The sequence below is a fragment of the Protomyctophum bolini genome (assembly GCF_963924005.1).
Source record: "Protomyctophum bolini genome assembly, chromosome: 7".
Classification (NCBI taxonomy): Eukaryota; Metazoa; Chordata; class Actinopteri; order Myctophiformes; family Myctophidae; genus Protomyctophum; species Protomyctophum bolini.
In genome coordinates this window covers 49,312,735-49,329,905 of record NC_137868.1, presented here as the reverse complement: position 1 = coordinate 49,329,905, position 17,171 = coordinate 49,312,735, and the positions used below count along the sequence as shown (strand labels likewise).

The 17,171-nt window shown below is 42.2% G+C and overlaps 1 protein-coding gene across 1 annotated transcript; it reads left to right on the top strand.

Moving 5' to 3' along the window:
- Nucleotides 1-563: 563 nt before the first annotated feature.
- On the top strand, nucleotides 564-11,875 carry LOC308318285 (uncharacterized protein). The gene is made up of 3 exons (XM_080767784.1): nucleotides 564-666; nucleotides 5,985-6,135; nucleotides 7,493-11,875. The coding sequence occupies exons 2-3, from the start codon at nucleotides 6,045-6,047 to the stop codon at nucleotides 9,193-9,195; spliced, it is 1,794 nt and encodes a 597-aa protein (XP_080623910.1). The 5' UTR covers nucleotides 564-666; nucleotides 5,985-6,044; the 3' UTR covers nucleotides 9,196-11,875.
- Nucleotides 11,876-17,171: the final 5,296 nt, after the last annotated feature.

The following is a 17,171-nucleotide window of genomic DNA, read 5'->3' as shown; positions in this document are numbered from 1 at the left end:
CCTTGGCGGCTCTCCCCTACATCATGAAATTGCTATGAATTATCCTTTATGAACTTATGACCATGAATTGTTGTATTTTAGCCATTTTAAAGTAAACATTTTAATAACAGCACTTACAGATACCAATATTTTAGTAAATCTCTATGGGATGATTTTCAGCTCTATACTGTAGCTGTTCCATAGCCGCTCCCCACTGTATTACACTTTACCATGGCTCCCCCTAGTGATCGTTTATGGTACCTGCATCGTGCACGCTCCAGGCTCCAGCAGGGCAGAGCCTCAAAGAGAGTTACGACATTGAGGGGGCAGAAAACAGCCTGGTCACGTGGTTCATGTTCTCGTGCGAGCCCATAGACTCCAATGCATTCCGTAAACTCCCGGATGTCCCCATTCAATAGAAGTATATGTAGAAGAGCCGCCATTGGACTGAAGCCCCGTGACGTGAACCGAGTTGTCGTAACTCTGCCTTAAAGAGCTAGTGCTCATGCGCACAACCCTAGCACAGTAGTAGGCCTTTGTGCGTTGAACGGCTGCGTTCACACACAGCTAGCTTTTAGCCTGTTAGCAGCGTGGTTTAAAAACACAATAATAATAATAATAGTAAAAGGTTTGAAACGGTTTGAAAACAGTGTGTTCGTTAAGCAGCTCAACCCTGAAACACAGCAGGTAAGTTGAACTGATTCACCTTGCTTTTATATTATTGACTCATCTAACATGGAACAACACGACGAGTATTTTTCTCATATCTGCTTGTTAGTTATAAATGATCCTAAACAAGCAGTAGGTAATAGGCTACTATCAGCAGTAATAATATTGTAACCTGTTATAAACAAGCAGTAGTTAATATTAGCAGCAGTAATAATATTGTAACTTGTTAAAAACAAGCACTAGTTAATTTAATACTAGCAGCAGTAATAATATTGTAACCTGTTATAAACAAGCAGTAGTTAATACTAGCAGCAGTAATAATATTGTAACATGTTAAAAACAAGCTGTAGTTAATATTAGCAGCAGTAATAATATTGTAACTTGTTATAAACAAGCAGTATCTAATACTAGCAGCAGTACTAATATTGTAACTTGTTATAAACAAGTAGTAGTTAATACTAGCAGCAGTAATACTATTGTAACCTGTTATAAACAAGCAGTAGTTAATACTATAGCAGCAGTAATACTATTGTAACTTGTTATAAACAAGCAGTAGTTAATACTAGCAGCAGTAATAATATTGTAACTTGTTTTAAGGCCACCTACGGACGGCTGCAATTCGAAACTGGCCCCCTTTTCCTGTCACTATGGGGTATATCTTGCCACCCCTTATCACTAAACTATTTTGTTATATTAAATTGGCTAGTTGAACTATTTTAAAATGTTTTTCAAAATAGTAAAAAATGGCGAATAGACGCCTTAAGAGACGACGTCACACTGATAAGAAACAGGATGCGCACCCATAGCGGCAGCACAAGAACCGTTTTAACTGCACTAAAAAATGCCCCATCAAACTTTCAGATGCAATTTTTCTCACCCTTGAAATATATAGTCCTTGGTTTTTCTGTTGCGTTTGAACAATGATAGCAATTCAAAACAGTTGTCCTCAAAACCACACCTCCAGTCGCTGTCATAAGAACGGGAGGTGCGCTCATGATCACAGCAGCAGAGCCTATTTGTGCATGGTTGCACACGCACCAGCAGCCCATCAAGTATAATGCATGCTTCGTCCAGTGATGGTGTCGTGCACGCAGACATCTACGCTCACAACATCTGTGATGCGATGTGAGCTTGTATATCAGCTGTTCTCGGTGCGCAACACTGTTGCGATTTGAAGTATAAATGTCTCCTAGGGAGCACCTCACTAGCCAACTCACAAGAGGAGGTTGAATGGACTGAAACCAGCGCTCTCCAAAACAGGTTTTGAGATCTGTTGGGAATTGATTACATGAAACAGTCACCAGTCCCAATGTTTGTAAACAAATAATTGGTCTATACGTTTAGGGATAAGGGTTAAAGGTGGCGCAAGATGGAGCCCCAGATGTTTTTCCCCTTTTACCTCTTTTTTATGATGATTTCCTGTTTTTGTACGTCTCTGATGAATTTAAAAGGGTGGACCCGATTGTAAACAAGTAATGCTTTCTGGTGTCGTCCACAGTCAACAGTTTTTGTATTGGGTTCTTGAAATGTACTGTAATTCTTCAAACTGTTAAAGGACCACTTCACCACTTTTCAACCCATCTTCATATAATATAATCATGATAAAATGGCACAATTCTTTTCTACTTCGTCTGTGCCTCATAGGAGGGCTTTGGGCAGTTCAGAAACCGTCCTCCAGTGACATCTTCATTAGGCAGATCATTTTTTTAACAAGATTTATTTTTACAAAAATGTTTAGATTTGTATTATCGTGATAACCATAGCTTCCATTTTCGCTTCAATCAATCAGTCTGTTATAAATGTGATCTTAAATAAGCAGTAGTTAATACTAGCAGCAGTAATAATATTGTAACTTGTTGGGGGGGGGGGGGCAATTTCTTAATTGCTGTTGGTAGGGCGTTCCACATTTAGTGGCATATGAGCAAAATTAATTTAATCCATTATTTTAGCCAAATCTGGGTTGCATGTGGTTTGTTGAACTCCCTCTGGTGTTGAGATTGTGGACTTAATTTACCTTAAGGAAGTATTTTGACAGATACATGGGTTAAGGTGGTAGTGAATCTTGTAGGCCAGGCCCATTGCAAAATGCTGTACTCTGTCGTCAACCTAAGCCATTCCAGCGGCAGCCTATGAAAATGGGCAGGAATGAGGTGGGTTCGGGGAGTGAGGCCAAGTAGTAACCTGACCAGTTTGTTTTGGGAAGTCTGGAGCCTTGTTGTAAGGGCCTTTGAGGTGCTGTGGTACCAAGAGGTGCATGCATAGTTAATTATTTCGCTGCTACCTATGTTTATACATGTAGCTAGGCTAATGGTACCTACTAGTGGTATCTACGCGTATGTTCGTAGACAACCATATATGAATGCTCCGTCTGTCTGTTTACCTTTTAGCATTGCTCCGGCTAATATGGAGAGCCTCCGTCCCCACCAGCGATGGGATTTTTAAATCCAGCTCCGTTGAGCCTCCATTATAACATGATTTTGAAAGTGCTGTATCTCCAAAGGTTCGAGAGCTGTCCATGGTGGGATGCCGCGCACCCGACGTTCGTAAATCATTTTTTAGTTTGTACCGCACCGCTGAGAAAATGTAGCTGCTTGTACTGCTAGATAAAGGCTGTGAGCTAATGCGAGTGCTGTTCCTGTTTAACCCGGAGGAAACGAGCTCCGTAGAGTGGGAGCAGACAGGCGGCACCTCGGCAGTGTGAGCATGCTAACACTAGATGGCGCTAAAGGATTTAAAGAAACCTTTTACGAGGGCTTCTATTAGGGTCTTCATGGTGTTTTGTTGACCAGTGAGAGTGAGGAGATCCTGTATAGGAATCTTGTTCTTTGGTGGATTTCTTTTTTACATTGGTGGCCATTTTATCACAAGAAAAATTTGCCTCCAGGTTGGAACCTAGGTAGGTAATTTTTTACCTACCTAGGTTTTTTACTTTCTGTGTGATAATATTGTCACCCACTCTAACCAAGATGCCATCTGTCTTCTTGAGATTACTATTTGATCCAAAGAGAGTGGATTCAGTTTTTCCCAGGTGTAATGGTAATGATAGTTTGTTATCAGCGAGCCAGGTGCAGATTCTACCGAGTTCAGAGCTGAGCTGAAGGCCTTTTCAAGCTGCAGGTTCTTTGACAAGGCATGGGGAGAGAGTATGTTTTGCACTCCGTCCGTGTGTGTGTCCATCCGTCCGTCCGTTACCAGCTAATCTCTGACACCGTTAACCCGGTCGATGCCAAACTTTGCATACACACTCCCTGGGGGCCAACAATGAACCTCAGCCCCACATTTTCCAGCGCCACCATGAGGCAGATTTTCAAAATGTTTACCTATAACTGCACCAATCTGCGTGAAACCTTGTATGCACACTCCCTAGAGGCCAAGGACAAACCTTTGACCTACACTTTTCACATCTGCCTTTTATAGCGCCACTTTTTTTTTTTTTACTCCTCATTCTGTCTCAAAAAATCTTGCAAATCGTTACACAGTATCTCTACAGTCATGTGCTCACGTTGGATCTGTCCGATATTTCATATTCCATTCTAATTGGCTATAATTAGCTGTCAAAGTTTGCAAGATTGGCCTGTTTTGAACAAAAAGCCTCAAATCATGAACGCAGCGTGCAATTTACGTGAAGTCTTTCACACACTTTCTTACTAGGCTGAGGATTATAGCCACAACCTGACCTGAATTGGTGGAGACCTGTCCCTCGAGGGCCACCTTTTCCAGTTTAATTATGTATCGACTTATTCTGGTGTGAGTTGACTTGTGACAATGAAGTCGACTTGTTGAGAAGTCAACTTTGGTTACTGTCCTATTGTGCACACAACATTTAAATGTAACCCTAACACAAACCATTGAAATGTAACCCTAACACACACCATTGAAATGTAACCCTAACACACACCATTGTAACACAATTCTTAACACGGTATTGGTTTGTTGTTCCTCACCACACTCCTTGAAACCAAAGACCAAAGACAGCTGACAGTAATGACCAATAGTTTTTTTATAGGAGGATATATGTGACCATACCATTAACAACCTATATAAGGCAAGGATTCTGAATCAATTCCATCCACAAAAACACTCCTTGGGCTAAAAACGGCAATATCCACTTGTCCAAATGTGTCCAAAATGTGCTGACCTCATCACATTTATGATGACGGCTATAGCCGTTTTTAGCCCAATGAGTGTTTTTTGTGCAAAACTAATGCTTGGAATGGATTCAGAATCATGACAACCCCCTAGTTTGACACATCACATGGTACTTAAAACTTAGTCCGCCATTGCCGTAGATCAACGGCAATTGGTCTTTTATAGTGCTATTGATTGATCAAGTCATAATGCTACTCACGTTAGCATCGGGTTGCTCATTGTCGTTTCTTTGCTGCTTGTAAACATTGTCCAAAGTTGTTGTTTTAGTCCAATCCGCCCAACGTTCAGATCTAAATACTGATTTCTGATTGCACCGCGCAAGCCATATTACCGCTTGTGGTGAAAACTACGACATTTTGCTGCTCGTAAAACTTGTTGCTCCTCCTCTCGTTGTATTGGGCTGTGTGGGCCGGAAGTAGTTGGCGCTTATTCACAGACATTGCCTGGCTACCTGCAGTAATTTCACATGGACACCAGGGGGGCGATGAAAGTGTTAACATTATGGTAATTGTAAGGGCCGATTCATACTCCTATTTTAGAGTCGAATAAAAGTCGGTTCGGCGCTGTAGAGCCTACAATTAGACGTCAATTCGGCACTACAGCGCCGAAACATCGTTAAAATAGGAGTATGAATCGGCCCTTAGGGTCTGGCCAAGGTTTGATTCTCTTTCATTCAATCGCCTGTATCTCCTATTCCTTGTCCCAGATGGCATTTTTGGTCTAAATAAGTTTTATTCCACGGCCCAGACGCTGTGATGCGCCTCCATTATGTTTTAGCAGCACCTGCGGTAAACATGGAATGATGATGCATCGTCGCACACCCTAACATAAGATCATAACTTCCGGTATGGGTTTTTTGCTGTTTTTTTAAATAAGAGTTAAACAGGGAAAAATGCTGGCGTCAATTATATCACAATTTATCAAAGGCTGGCGGCCTAAGCGTTAAAGCATAATGAAATGTTGACATCTTGCCGTATATAGGTAATGGTATGGTCACATATAAAACCTTATAAAATACATTGCTCAATACCGACAGCCGGTCAGCAAGTGGACTCATTAATTGAAGTATTTTTAAGTATATAGGCAATACTTTAGGCCAATAAAAACACATTTCCCACTCCCCACCCCTGGCTGCCGGACTATAGGTCTCCAGTTATTAAAGTCCTTCCTTATTCACTTGATTTCAGACCGGAGTCCAGACTGCAGGTGAAGACAAACTCTCCAGATTCATAAGAACTACAATACCCATGATGCATCACTCCCAGGTGAAGATTAACTCTCCTGGCTCAGCCAGGGACGTTTCTATTAAACAGGAAGCTGAAGACCAGCCACACCTCAGTAAGTTCCATGTGAAAGCAGGGCTGCCATATTTCAGAAAATGTGTCTTAATGCGTTCGACGCCGTCCGAAGGGCGGCAGCTAAATAAAATTGCCTTTTTTAATGTGGATTTGTCCCGTTTTAACGTTGATATTTAACCAACACTGATGTCTTCACCTCCATGCCAGCTGCTCTCCCTGCACTGACAGCCAGAAATGAAAAATATATCTATCTATCTATCTATCTATCTATCTATCTATCTATCTATCTATCTATGCTCAGACCCAGCCAGCCAGCCAGCAAGCCACACACATAGTGCTCAAACCCAGCCAGCCAGCCAGCCACACACACACATAGTGCTCAGACCCAGCCAGCCAGCAAGCCACACACATAGTGCTCAGACCCAGCCAGCCACACACATAGCTCCGTAAGGGAGTGGTAAGTGGTTGCACCACTCAAAAAATCTTCAAAAAAAGAGGCTACTGGAGATTGGAGAACCTGATTTGGACATGATCTGATGCAGGACAATGTCACTATGACAGAAAGAGAAGATGGGTCTGGCCACATTCATTCACCCCATAATCTCAGTGGAAATTGGGGAATATGTTGTGAAATAAAAAGTCAGAAAACTGGAATGTGGGAAAATGCCTTATTTTTACATTTTCTTAGTTCAAACACATCTGTGGGCTCTCTCTGAACTCCCCCTCCCCCTTCACTTCACTTCACTTCAAGCACACACACACACACACACACACACACACACACACACACACACACACACGACTTTGTCCCTATAATGTGCACGGGCTACTGGCACCGTTCGACTTCCTCATATCACGCAAGAGACGCCACACACCTCACTTGTTGTAACTTGTGGGGGCTATATTGTCTTCCATGAAAAATATTTCGAATGGCTCATTTCCATGCGTCACAGTCAGGGACCCTGCTGACGATTTGTTCCACTGTTTACCCTCCTACTACTGCATATATCAGTGCTGCATGCAGATCGGCTATTTTACCGTTTCTGAGGACGCACACATGAGCGCGCGTTATTACGCGGCGGAGCCGTGGATAAAATTGTTCTTTATAATGCGTGTGAAATGGCATGTGTGGCGTGGTGCGTGGTAAAGGGCTAAATTGCGTGACTGTCACACTAAAGGGTGAGACATGGCAGCAGTGGTGAAATAAAATATTGTTCCTGAAGAAACAATGTATTTTGCTAAAATCTTTCAGAACAGTAATAACCTGTAGTTAGTAACGGTTTAGTCAATCTTATCTTGGTAGGTAATAGCTAATTTTGTACATGGAACATGGAAGAAGAATGGATTTACATTTTAGGAATCCAGTGTTGACCATCATGTTATGTTTCTGCTCCTAGACATCCTGCACATGGTTGTGTGTAAAGAGGAGGTTTCTCCTGAACAGGAGAGGAGCCCCAGTCTGCTCCAGGAGGAACCAGAGCCTCCACACATTAAAGAGGAACAGGAGGAGCTTAAACATGAACAGGAGGAACTACTTCAAAGACCAGAAGAACCTGTTGGGTCAACGTTGACATTACTAGCAGTGAAAGATGAAGAAGAAATTGATGATGATGAAGAAGAAGAACAAATAACTTCTCACTGCTCTGAGATTGAAGTTGAACTTGAATCTGATGCTGAAGTCACTGAAGACAGTGGTGATTGGGAGGAGACCAGTGAAGACGATGATGACGAACGGCGTGACAAGAGTTTCAGTGACTCTGACTCAGGTTCCCTGAAGAAACACCAGCGTGTCCACACTGGAGAAAAACCTTTTAACTGTAAACATTGTGACAAGAGTTTTACTGCATCATCTTCCCTAAAAACACACCAGAGTGTCCACACTGGAGAAAATAATTTTAACTGTAAACATTGTGACAAGAGTTTTACAGCATCATCTTCCCTAAAAACACACCAGTGTGTCCACACTGGAGAAAAGCCTTTCCAATGTAAATATTGTGGCAAGATTTTCAGCAATTCAAGTAATTTTAAGAAACACCTTCGTATCCATACTGGAGAAAGACCTTTCAAATGTAAAAATTGTGACAAGAGCTTCATTCGGTCGGATGACATGAACAGACACCAGTATGTCCACACAGGAGAAAAACCTTTCCAATGTAAACATTGTGACAAGAGTTTTACTGCATCATCTTCCCTGAAAACACACCTTCGTGTCCACACTGGAGAAAAACCTTTCCAATGTAAACAGTGTAACAAGACTTTCATTCAGTTATCTAACCTGAAAATGCACCTTCGTGTCCACACTGGAGAAAAACCTTTCCAATGTGAATACTGTGGCAAGCGTTTCTTTAGGCCAGATGAACTGAACAGACACCTGTATGTCCACACTGGAGAAAAACCTTTCCAATGTGAACACTGTGACAAGAGTTTCAGTAGGCCAGATGACCTGAACAGACACCAGTATGTCCACACTGGAGAAAAACCTTTCCAATGTAAACATTGTAAAAAGAGTTTCAAGAGGTCATCTTACCTGAAGGAACACCAGCGTATCCATACTGGAGAAAAACCTTTCCAATGTAAACACTGTGACAAGAGTTACATTCAGTCATCTACCCTGAAAATACACCTTCGTGTCCACACTGGAGAAAAACCATTCCAATGTGAACACTGTGACAAGGGTTTCAATTGGCCAGATGACCTGAACAGACACCAGTATGTCCACACAGGAGAAAAACCTTTCCAATGTAAACATTGTGACAAGAGTTTTACTGCATTATCTTCCCTGAAAACACACCTCCGGCTCCACACTGGAGAAAAACCTTTCCAATGTGAACACTGTGACAAGAGTTTCATTAGGCTAGATGACCTGAACAGACACCAGTATGTCCACACTGGAGAAAAACGTTTCCACTGTCAACATTGTGACAGGAGTTTCAAACGGTCACATGACCTGAACAGACACCAGTATGTCCACACTGAAGAAAAACCTTTCCAATGCAAACATTGTGACAAGAGTTTTACTGCATCATCTTCCCTGGAAACACACCTTCGTGTCCACACCATAGACTGTAAAAAATATGGACAAAGCGTTCCCCGGGTTTAACATGAACGTAAAATGAAGCCTGTCAGTCCTTGAATTGTGAATCGCCATCTTTCTAGATCCATTTGGGCCCAGCTGGCCCATTGGCTGGCCCAGACAACGAGGCGGGACTTCCCCCCCTTCTTCTTAGTTGGTTTTTATTTTGACTCGAGTGGCTGGGGAATCCCGATCATAGACGGTAACGGTAGCCACGCCCCTCAGAACATGAGCGACTTTATGGTCATTTTTTTATAAATGGTACCATCATTTTCCAAAAACAATATTATGACATTAAAAATGACACTTCAAACTGGTGACTGGAAGCAGAAAGTATTCATGACCATGTTTATTAAGGTAATACAGTATAGGTGAAGTTGGGCCCAAATACATGGACTTCTATGGGCCCAATGACAGCGCCACAACAGGCCATTATATGAACTTTCAGGAAATCCCGATTTCCTTATGGCTTCACAAAATATCTGTCTAACTGCCCCCCTGGCCCACACTGAAGAAAAACCTTTCCAATGTAAACATTAGGACAAGTGATTCAGTGAGTCACGTTCCCTGAAGACACACCAGCGTGTCCACACTGGAGAAAAACCTTTCCACTGTCAACATTGTGACAAGAGTTTCAGTTTTTCAAGTGCGCTGAAGTCACACCTTTGTGTCCACAATAAAATAGATGTCCACTTTAAACGGTGTGACCTAAGTTTAAATAACTCAGTTCACTTGCTAAGACACCATTGCATTCACACGATGGGGTAAAAAAGAAGTGTCCACCATGTGTTCCTGTCTGTCTTGGATTATGGAGACATAATCTATAGACATGCAGCAGCATCCACTCTTAAATCCATAGACTCTGTTCATCACTCATCGACTCGACTCTTTATTACGGGTGATAGCTATGGTACTCACCATTGTATCTTATATAATATAAAAAGGTTGGATGGTCCTCCCTGACAGAGAGACGGAAACTGCATTGGCACCTGTTCTTGTATAAAGCCATGCTTGGAGATTGTCCTAAATCTTTTCTGAAGTACACCCGCACCCGGTCAAGTAGTTTCCCCAAATTCAAGGTACCAAAAGTTAGCTCTGAACTTCCTTTTGGCTTCTGTGGCCCTAATACATGGAATGACCTGCAAACGACCTTGAAACTGACCACATTGCTACCCTTAAGTCGATTTTAAACCTTGGTGAGCATACAGACCCCCACAATATGTAACTATTTTTAGATCGTTTTGAAAATTTTATTTATTTATTTGTAAACCTGTGTAATTCACATATATATTTTGTTTTTCTTTTCCTGATCTGATGTATTGTGATGTTTTTTCTACATGATATTGTAGTACTCGACGACACTGAAAATTAGTTTGATTACTCAGTGTAATTTTGAGAATAAACAAAACTTGAATGAATGAAAAATGAGCACACTGGGAGGATCAAATGAAACGGCTGTATGTTCGTAGGGAGGTCGATAGACAAGGACAATATGGATTATTATACTGCTCCTGTATTTCAAAACAAATATGGCAAAATTCTCCTTCTACAGCACGGCCACCCAAGCGTGAAATGCCCTGACTCCTTCCCTCAAAAAATGCAGATCACTTACTTGGCGCTTTCTAGAGAAAGGATGGCTATATTTTAGCTCGCTAGCATTACGCTATTTATTTAGCATTAACATGGACGCCCAAAACAGTATGTGGGGCCAGCTTATGAAGCATTGAAATAGCCTCGGCAGTCTGAGGTTGGCTGTGCGTCCAGCAGGTGTCAGTATAACTTGTGTTAAAAAAAGGCCTGAAAGTCCACCTTTCAGCAGGCCCAATGGAGAGGAAATGATCACTTTTCCTTTAAACAGGTGACCACGCCCCCTCCTAACTTTCTCCCACGCTGTATGTACATACTTAGTGTCTTATTATTTCCTGTATTATTTCCTGTAATGATATATTTAGTTTGTTTTTGATGATGTTGATTTTTTGTTGAGGAGTGCCCCTCCTACTGGGCTTTGTCTTTGTGTGAACACAAACTCGATTTGATTGGCTGATCATTGTCCCATAGCGATGATTGATTGGCTGATGTACATATTGAGGATAAAAACAGTGAGGGCAGAAGAAGTGAAGACGTTTAAAGTGATTTGCCGGATTGACATTTGTGATGATTTGATTGGCTGAGCATGGAATGTGATGCATGAAGTGATAAGAGTGCCCCTCACATTTTTTGTTGTTCTGCTATTATGAATTGATTACACAGGGCCTGAATGGAAACAAGACTGCAGGGACTTTGTTTTTGTGTTCTCCCTTTTGGAATCAGTGTTTGACTGAACTCAGTTGCTGTTTTACATTCATGTCTAATAAACTATTCAATCAATGTCAATAGAGACCTCCATTCTCCTGATCTTTTGTTTTTCTCCTCAACCTTAAAGGACAACTTTGGTTGTCTTTCAACCAAGGTTCATGTTTTAGGTTATTAGAGAAAGTAAAAGACGAGTGTTATATATTGTTTTATTTGCTGCTTTCTTTCATTTTAACACTTTAAGCGTTTTTTGGCAGGGGGCGGGGGCATTCGAACAAGTGGGTAAATGTAATTGTTTTACCAAATTGTACAGCGATTTATTAATTATTGTTTTCTATAGTCCTACTAGACCCCAGGAAATTACACCTGGCCACACAAGATCACGGGATCTATTGAATGTGAAGATGAAGGTGACAAACTGACATTTTGGAAAACAGTGAATTTTTATTCCAAATACTATAGGGATTCACAGTTATTGAAATGTTAGCCCATGTTTTAATACCAATATTGCATTTTGAGGTCAACATCAGGCCATACATAAAATACTTTGGAAGTTTTGAAAATGTATTAACAATGTGTGTGAAAATTTAAAAAAATAAAGTCTGTATTCAGTTTGCTTTTATTTTATTCTTATTTTTCTATTCTAAACCAATAGTTTTGAAATGATAAAATTCACCGACCTCAAATTCCAACTGGCCATATTAAAACTCCTAAATATCGTGCTCAGCTCTGGGATTTTCCCCAGCACATGGAATCAAGGGCTGATAACGCCACTCCACAAAAGTGGAGACAAATATGACCAAAATAACTACCGCGGGATTTGTGTAAACAGCAACCTCGGAAAGATCCTCTGCATGATCCTCAACCACAGAATTCTAAATTTCCTCACAGAAAGCAATGTCCTGAGCAAATCACAAATTTCCTCTAGCTGAATAAGAGACACAGGCTCAAAGTGGCTCAAAATGGCAGGGCAGGTGACAGCAGTCATGTGTCGGAGTAGGGATGCTAGCCCTAATGTTAGCAACTTTTTCCATAAAAAACTTTATAAAGCTTTACATACAAACATAGGCCCTCATTTATCAACCGTGCGTACGCCCAAATATGGGTGCACGCCGAAATTACCGACATTTTCGTAGTGTGTGTGTGTGTGTGTGTGCGCGCGCGCGCGCGCCTATTTGTTATTTAATTCATGGTTCACAGGTTCAGGTTTTCGTTCACTAATAGATCTTGTTGTAATTAAAAATACTTTAATAATTTAATAAAACTGTACAACTAACAACACACAGTGACAGTTGCTTGCAAATTGCGATATGTGCGTGCGGGGGGGGGGGGGGGGTGAGGCGGGCAGCAAGGGGGAAGCGAAGCGAGAGGAGAAACAGACCTACAGCTTTATTTAATTTATGCAGGTTTCTTTATTTAAGATACAACAAGTTGCAAGTTGCGTGTGCGGATCGCCATCAAACAGTTAATTGGATCTCTCTTTTAGGTAGTGAAGCAATGCATTGCTGATGCACCAACATTGAAGTTATCTCATTTTGTTTTTGCATTATGGCCATCATGTTGTTATGTTCACTGGTGGTGTTCCTAGAAGTATGTATGTCTATAGCCTCTGGGGCCATGCTTGGTCTCTGTGCGGGCGCTGATTGCTCTGTATCATTTGGGACCATACTCCGTGCCTGTGCGAGTGCCTCTGTAGATGTTTGGCTCCATCAGGTTGTCTTTCCTGTGGCCTTGTGCCTCCTCCAACAAATCAAACGCAGCTCGCGGAGTCAGTTCAGTCAGTCAACCTCAAGGGAGGTTCTTGCCATGCTCAAAGGCCCATACTATGCTCAAGGGGTTAACATGCTGCATTACTATGTGGGAGTATACGTGTGTGCAAGTCTCACACGTCATTCGCCGATGCGGCAGTCAGCTGACTAATTGGGCAGGCTACTTAAGCTCACTAGACTCCATGCTCTTCCTGCCTTCCTCTGCTCATGGTTCCTGGTTGTATGTGATGTTTTCTGTTCCTCGTGGTTGTTGCTGCTGCTTTTGCTGTCCGCATGTGCAGCTACTGCTGCTTAAATTATGCTTCTCAGCTTCTGTCCATGCGGTGATAAGGGCCTGCAGGTTGTATGCAAAATATTAAGTTTTATATGTTCTGCTAATGTTGCTGAGTTCTATCATGTGGCTTCAACAAGCTTCATAATAGCCTGTTCTGGTAATTTAGCCGGATGCACAGACAGTGCTGCAGCTCCTATTGTAATGTGGTAATTGTCTTCAGTCAAAGCCACGTTTTCATTTTGCTGATGTTTTACCAAGTCAGCTCGGGTGCAGTGTTTGTCACCTCCAGCTATGGGTCCTCAACTCATGTGCAGTGGTTGCCACGTGCGCTTTTATAAGCAACGTTGGGCTTGGTTTCTGTAGTCAATTGTTTGTTCTGGTGTTCTGTCATGGATCCAAATGACCTTGTCCAATGAAATGTATTGTTTCAAGTCATCATAGTCATTAGGGTGTATTATATTGTAAGTTTAAGTTCTCATGTGGTGAGTCCTAGTCGGGTATGGGATGGTTTAGCCCCTCTCGGAACCCTACATAAAGCTTTTATGAAATTTGATTGTCGCTTTATATAGGGTTCCTGGCCATGCTAAGATTTTCTAATGCGATTGTTGGAACGCGGATATAAACAAACTCATCGTTTCGTCGATCGGCACGCTATTACCACGTTTTTTATTGTGTTTGCTTACGAATGTGCGAACTATAAGTACCTTACATACCTCTGATAAAATCTCCTGTGTCGCGGAAGCCGTTAAGTATTTTTAATCCATGTTTGATTAAAAATGTCGCTTTGATTTCTTCTTGTTTATTTACCGTTTATTGTACCGCCTCCCGATGTGCGGTTGGCTTTGCGGGCTACGTCCCTGCCTCTGATCTGCTCCGTCATAGCTGTAGCACCACTAGCTAGCCAGATAGGCGGTACAATGAGGTGTCAATAAACAAGGTAGGAAGAAGCGACATTTTTAATCAATCATGGATTAAAAATACTTAACGGCTTCCGCGACACAGGAGATGTGTCGGTATGGTATGTAAGGTACTTATAGTTCGCACATTCGTAAGTCAACACATGAAAAAACATCGTAAAAGCGCGCAGAAGCTTTTCTCATGGCGTGTTTACATTATATTTGTGTGTGCGTAACTGGCGGCAGCCCGGGTCCGCGTCAATATGCCGACGGTCCATTGGTCCGATCGACAACCTACCTCAAACCCTCACCCTAACCCTAACCTCCCCCGGGGCAGACACCTAAACCTAACCACCCACCCTCTCCCGACCCCCAGCGCACCTCGGATCATAGGGTGCTTCCCCGGCAGCCCAGCGTGAAACAGGACCCAATGGGTAAAGTAATCAAAGTGTCAGAAACTTTACTACATTTGGGTTCTGCTTGCGGGGCTAGGGATGGTTCTACACCTTGTTGCTTTCTTTCTCAAGATCTGGCAACTCAGCTGCCTGTTTGTGTCTCCTAACAGTTTCATTCATTTTAAAGCAAGACTTCAGTCACACTCTGCTTACCAAAGTATTACTTAACACTTTCTATATGTGCTTTGGAAAATTTTCCTCCACCTTAATGGCAATCTCTATATAGATTTGGTGCTTTACTGCTTTTGTAGCCATGTGGTTGTTGAGGTTTCCTCATTGCCATGAGGGTTTGTTCATGCTAATCTAATGCTAAAGCTAGCACCCCTTCACCCTGTGATTTATTATGTTCAGTTTATGCCTGGCTAACACTAATATGTCTATGCAGCAGGACCGTATTATACGTTATTGTTCATCTCAATCCATTTCAGTTATGTGCAGTGTCATTAAAGTAGGTTAAGATTGCAAATTGCATTTGCAGTAATCTCATGTCAAGTGTCATAGCCTTCTGTCTAGTTTATTTACTTCTGTAAGATTTGTTTCTAGCTGTTATTTTGGATGTATTTCTTAATGGGCTTTTTAGTGCTTCCTTGTCGTTTTATCATGTCTCAGCTTCACTATCCGGGTTGAGCTGTCTTGGAGAAGAGTTAAAAGCTTAACAAACTGCTGCCTCCGTCTGCCCCTCAAGCCTATCTAGCTGTCGGTCCAGTCACTCTAGTGTATACCCTCCTCACTCTCTTCGAGGTCAGAAGTTCAGATCAATATATACGCATATAGCGTCTTGTCACTGTGCATCCCATTGCCCATTTGTGACTTTTAATGTCTCAGATTCATATTGTATGTTCTGTTGATCAGTCCTTGAGTGGGATTAGGTAATGGCAGTTGCTTCGTGGGACTGAAGATGTTTCAGAAGGTGGTAGGTTAGCAGCTTGCTGTGTTGCTTCATTTCTGCACAGCTAACATCCACTGCCAGGAGCTCTAAATTGAAACTCCTAAGCAATAATTCATCACTTATCTGTGAGAGGATCTGGGTTGAAGGAAGGCAGCCATAGACTATGTCTATGTTGGCAGCAAGCTTGGCTTCTGTGTCGCAGTGTTTGTGCGACCTATCGGTTGTGGTTTCCCCGGTGCAGTCTGGGAAATGTACTCTGCCAGTTGTATTCAGATCAGTAATTGATTTGATGTCGCTCAGTGCCACTATAGTATTGAGTAACAGCATTAGGAAAATGTAACCAAGTGTAACCCTAACCCTAACCTTAACCCAACAGGATAATTATGTCATAGGTATACATGGAGGCCTCATATCTGGTCTCGAAACGAGCCTCCAGATTCCTAAGGTTAGTTGTGTGACCTCATGCAGTGTGTCATCAGGACGACGGATCCAAATGTTTGGCTCATGGTGCTCATTAAACGTCTATGTTAAAGTAGTCTATAGTCGTGCAAGATGGCCAGTATATCTTGTTAACCTATTCAACGTCGCAGTTAGTAAGGATGGGGCAGATTTTCTTGTGGCTGCTTGGTAGCTACTTTTTCAGGTGGAATCCTACTGTAAGCCTACATTTTCTGGTACCAGCTCAGCGGCCTCGTGGTTAGACGTGTCCGCCCCCGGACTGGGAGGTTGCGGCTCGATCACCGGCTGGGTCATTCCAAAGACTCAAAAAATGGGACCCAGTGCCTCCTTCGATCCTCTGCACTCAGCACCAATGGTCGGAGTGGAGTGAGTCCCTGCGTCATGCTAGCGTCACGTCCAGGGGCTGTACGTGTACATCAATCTGCCTCACTCTACTGAAACAAGAGTTAGGCTCCTGCCCTCGGGCCTCATGACTCGGCAAGTTTTCTGCTCATCTTAGTTATTGCAACTAATGGCATCGGATGACAGTAATCAATTCTTAGTTAATTGCACAGATGTTATCAAACAACCGTAGCCTTGTCATTGCTTCTTCATAGAAGCTGTTTAGCGTTGTGTTAAATTAATTAATACATGTATTAATAATTATTAATATTTAATACAAAAAGTGGCTATTCAGGACAGGCACATATCTAGGCATGCTTTCTCTCAAAGCATCATGTTTTATCTGTTATCTGTGGCTCATTCGTTCATCAGGTTCATGACCCCCAGATGATCTTTTGGTCCTAAGCTTCTTTCAGCACAATCACAGATGTCCTGGGTCGCTCAGTCAGGAGATTCACCATGCTTCTTCACCCGGTGTGGGCCGATTGGGGATTCTTCGAATGTGATGGTTCTAGTATCTAGCGAAGAAGTAAGTCCATCACCATCACCCATGTGCAGGCTGCAGTGCTGTCGATCCTGCAGCATTAT